Source organism: Centroberyx gerrardi, chromosome 10 (genome assembly GCF_048128805.1).
Source record: "Centroberyx gerrardi isolate f3 chromosome 10, fCenGer3.hap1.cur.20231027, whole genome shotgun sequence".
In the NCBI taxonomy this organism is placed as follows: Eukaryota; Metazoa; Chordata; class Actinopteri; order Beryciformes; family Berycidae; genus Centroberyx; species Centroberyx gerrardi.
The window spans coordinates 2261169-2266168 of record NC_136006.1 but is presented as its reverse complement, the minus strand read 5'-3'; the positions used below and the strand labels follow the sequence as shown (position 1 = coordinate 2266168).

General features: G+C 40.4%; 1 protein-coding gene across 1 annotated transcript in view; it reads right to left on the bottom strand.

The window, feature by feature from the left end:
• LOC139913434 (abl interactor 2) overlaps positions 1-1354 on the bottom strand; it is a 50652-nt gene extending 49298 nt beyond the window's left edge. The window contains 1 exon segment of the mRNA XM_078285966.1: positions 1238-1354. Within this exon segment, the coding sequence (XP_078142092.1) occupies positions 1238-1354 (117 nt within the window).
• Between the last annotated feature and the right edge of the window lie 3646 nt (positions 1355-5000).

Sequence of the window (5000 nt, the reverse complement as noted above, 5' to 3'; positions counted from 1 at the left end):
AAACAACAAAATGGACCCAGAAATGCAAAGTACATCACCAACAGCTGTTTGTTTACGTGTTAAATGTCAACTGGCAGCTGTTCTGAATTTTCTAAATGAAATATCTCAGTTTTCAAAATGATCCTCCATGACTTTTCCAACACCCACTTTCTGTACAAACTAAATTGAAAAATCTGATATTAGGGTGAAGTTATTAGTAATTTCACTCTTTACCAAGGCAAAAATCTTTTTGTTTCAATAATTTTCTTTAATCAAGTGTCATTATCTTGATACTAGTGCAGTAATCTGCCTCATTTCGAGATATTTTACCAGGAAAATCCTCAAAACTGGTGAAACTGCCCTGGAAACAAGTGGAACTCATCTCAGCCCACAAGAAAATTAAGATTTTAAGACTCAACATTGCATACATGTCTTCCTAAAACATTTTTTTTAGTGTAGCACAGTTTCAACAGGGTTGTCATCCTTTTCAAATAGCTAGGTGTTTCATGGCACCAACTCATCCACATGGAAACTATCCTGTGTTTTGTTTTGTTTTTCTTACATTTAAAGCCGACAGATGATTTAACACTAATATCGGGGCTCCCTGTTATCTTCCCACAGACGTGTGACAGACTGTTTTGTGGGAGATATTATAAAACCTCTTTCCTGGTGTTTGACACAGACCGGCTCCAGCCCCGCACAGCCCGGCCCCCGATACGTGCAGTTCTCGTGTATAAGAGAGAATTTTACGCCAGATTCCATTCAAAAGCTTGGTAATTTAATGATTCCTTGCTTATCGACAAACGTTATACATCTCGTACAACATAATTTAAGATTTTTTACAAATGAGTAGGAACCACTCTTCATTTCGGCATACATCCAATAGATCAATCACCACTTATTTCAGGAAAATGTCAACTTATATAACTGATGCGCTTAAGATTCCCACAGTCCTGTTTCACCAAAACATATCGTGGTGGGCGATAGCGAGCAGCGTGAACCAATTATAAAAGTTGTTTTTTTTTATTGGAATAGGGGTTGCTTGGTGGATTACATGTACGCCGAACTGACCATGGGATCATAGCGATTCAGCGATTAGCAAAGTTAGTTTTTGTAAAGGAATTTGGCATGACTTTCTCTACAAGAGCCAACGGTACATAACGGAGGATAGTACAGGCATGCCATCAGTCCACTCACTCCTTGCGTAACGTCACATTATATCACTTTTAAAGGTGGAGATTAAATATTTAGCGCGTACCTGGACATAGTTGCTTTCGCAGTACTCCGCTACTCTCTCCAGGTTGGTAAAACTGTCCAGTAAAGCTCTCCGACCCGCAGGAATTTCCTCCTCCAAAAGCATTTGTAACTCCGCCATCTTTACATGGTTTTACTACTAACGGCGGCGCACTGATGGGATGTACACTGCTGCGTTCAAGTGCTGTCGGAAATATCTCAATTCTCACATGAGCGCGCGTGAACAATCCAAAAAGTGGTAAATATGACTGGGAAAGTGGGAATTTTCTAGTGAAGTTCCTGAGATGTGACGTTTAGGGGGCGGAGAGCATGGAAGCGGCATCAACTATTGATGACAGAAGTGATGTAACTAAACCCCACCCACATCTGTGGTGATGCCTGACACCTAATGGTGAAAAGTAGGGTACTGAACTGGCCATCTGCTATTGGCTGGTCTTTTTGCCAGGTGATGTCACCTTCTATAGAGTACATTAGGAGGTGGTGGTGGTGGTGTACCGAAGGGGCATCCTGGTGGCTCAGTGGGCTAAGGCGTGTACCACCATATAAAAACACAGCGTCCTGGTTCGAGTCCAGTTTGGGACCTTTGTCGCCTTTCATCTCCCACTCTCTCCTGTCTATCTCTACTTTGAACTATCTAATAAAAAGATGAAAATTCCCCCCCAAAAAAATCTTTAAAAAAAAGGAAATAGGCTAGTAGTCCCTCCAGTGTTTCCTGGGTCTGCCACAGGGTCTCCTCCCAGTCGGTCATGACCGGCCTTTTGGAAGAGCATCCTTACCAGGTGCCCGACACACTTCACTGACTTCACACTGACAGTGACACACACTGTCAGTGTGGAGAAGCAGCAGCTTGACACCAAAGTCCTCCCAGAGTCCTGAACCTCTCACCCCATCGCAAACAGAGAGGCCAGCCACCCTGCAGAGAAACCTCATTTCGGCCGCTTGTATCCATGATTTCATTCTTTCGGTCACTCCCCAGAGCTTGTGACCATAGCTGAAGGTCAGAACGAAGATCGATCAGAAAATTCAGTGACACCCACAATACCGGTGGCCAATCTCATGATCCTTCTTTCTATTCCCATGAGCCCTCATTATTGGCGAGAGAGTAAAAACGTAGTCCGTTGTTCCACAACCAGAATGGAATCTGCACCGAGTCTCTTGAATCCGAAGTTTGACAATCGTCCAGTTTCCTTTCCGACTCCTTGGCAGAGGCGTTCAGGGAGGCTGAGCAGACTGATTCCACGATAATTGGAACAAACCCTCCAGTCCCCCTTTTTGAAAATGGAGACCATCACCCCTGTCTGCCAATCCAAAGGCACCGTTCCTGACATCCACGCAACGTTGAAAAGAAAAAAAAGATCAGCAGTATCCCGAGCCTTCAGCATTTCATGTCTTGCCACTGAGAAGCCAGCGTCCACAACATATGGTACGAGAGAACAGAGGCTTCAGTGTGTGATATTACACGTTTTTATAAAAATAAGGTTGTGAAATTCACGTCATTATTCAATGTAATGGAAAAAAATAATTTAGTTTCCTACTAGCAAGCATGCTAACACAAATCATTAACACTGTAGCTGGATGGATGGTTACCTAAGCTACTATCATGAATAACTTTGAGCATTTAATGTTAAAGTTAGTTGACTTTATATTTCCTCCATCTTTAGAACAGCTAAGATGTGTTCGACGCAGCATTGAGCGCATCGTTGCATCTATAAAATGGTGGAAACACTTGAACCCAAGTGTTATATATAGTCCTTTAACAATGTTGTTGCTTAGTGACACAGAATTACAGGTATGATGGTGATATGTGGTTACAGGCGTTTGACAGCTGATTCACAACAACTTACAAGGTGAATCAGCCAATCAGAACTATCCGTTTTAGAATTTGTTAATATTATATGTTATTGTTTGTCATTCTTTGTTGTTTGTTTGTCATTGAATGATTATTTTGTTTTATGTTTCTATTTTCAATCTTTGTTTAACACATGGTTGTTAAGCATTCATTCATTGGCCATGCTTAGCCAATGAATTAATTAAAGCATGAATTACCTCTCTGATCTACGTTTTCTCCTCTTCATTCTGCTGCTTCAGCAAAATAAAACAACAGCTAGAAAACCTCTGTTGTTACAGGGTCCATTTTGTTATTATTTCTAACCAAAAGCACTTGAACGCAAGTATATTAGTATGTCTGACAGGTGCCGCGTGTTTCCAAACTAGGTATGCATTTTTACATATATTATTAATACTCACTGTATTATTAAATAGTTTTCCTGTTTCCAGGTGCACCTATTATTTACAAGCTATTGAATGCTGAATGATTTTGTTGAAATGACTTAATAAGTTAAAAATGACTAAAATTACACAGCTTTCTTCTTCATAATTATTGTTATTAAACCATAATAACTCTAATTATCAATTGCTACTTTTGAAACATACTGCATTTATGACTTCCAACCTTGGATGTAGGAGTTTACGAGGAGAACTTGAAGGCAGCATGCAGGCGCTCCCCCAGTGCAAGAACAGAGATGGGGCGCAACTTCCTCCTCCTCCTCCTCCCTCTTCCTCCTCACCCCCCTCCTCCTCCTCTTCTTCTTCCTCCTCCTCCTCCTCCTCCTCCTCTTCTTCCTCCTCCTCCTCCTCCTCTTCTTCTTCCTCCTCCTCCTCCTCTTCATTCAGATAATAATCAGGTAATATTATAGTCAATACTCTGATGCTGACAAGAGTTTTTGTGTTTTATTTATGTTTTTATTAACATGTGTTGTAGGCTACAGTAACACAGATATGTGATCATGTCCAAAATGCAGATTACCACTTTTCAGATGAGAAGTGAAGTATTTTGACCTCCTTACTGTTGGCTGCTTGTAATGTTGGTGATCTGGCAACTGAAGCTTATTCTCTGGATAAGAGCATCAGCTAAATGATTAAAATGTAAAATGTAAATGTACACAGCCTGGCGACCCATTTTCAGTCCCAAACCACAGTTTTAGAAACACTGACCTAATAACTGGTTTCCTCTGTAACAGTGTGGGCGGCACTGTGGTGCGTCTTCCTTGGATTCCCTGTTGCTGCAGTTTGAGTTTCTCTTTTCTCTGTCTGTTCAGGGTGACCAGATTTAAGATTCAAGATTTATTTATTTTAAATAGGAACAGTGCATATTAATGAACATTTAAAATCAAATGTAAATATGCCAGATTTTGCCACAAGGCTAATTTTCATCTGTTGTCCCTTGGCAGGTTGATGTCACAGTAAAAAAGAATAAAATCATCATAACCATTCAAATTAATTCACAGCACAGAGTACTTAAAACTCACTCACACAATAAACAAGCCCTAAACACACAACACAGACAACACATCCAGAGGATGCCGACAGACCAAATGTGGGACAAATAGTAAGTTAATGTGGGACACGTTACCAATGCTAAGCGGTAGCCTAAAATTTTGATATACTGTCTATGTAAGTTAAAAAAGAAACATTTCTCTTCTGCCTCGGCCTGTAAACATCTCTGCAGCCCACGATAACAGTCTGTAACTACAAGTTGCAGATTTTTATTAAAACATGTGGTAACTCAACCTGGCTATTGATTATCCAAATACAGACAGAGGTAATGATAATTAAGAAAAAAAAAAATAATGCAAAAAACTCTTTGCGAATCGCATTCACTGGACTTACCCAGTTATATGTAGTTTTCCATTCAGTGTTAAAGCAACATCTTTTCTTTTTAGCAGTGTCCACATTGCCTCCAGTTCAGTTGTCTGTGTTTATTTGAA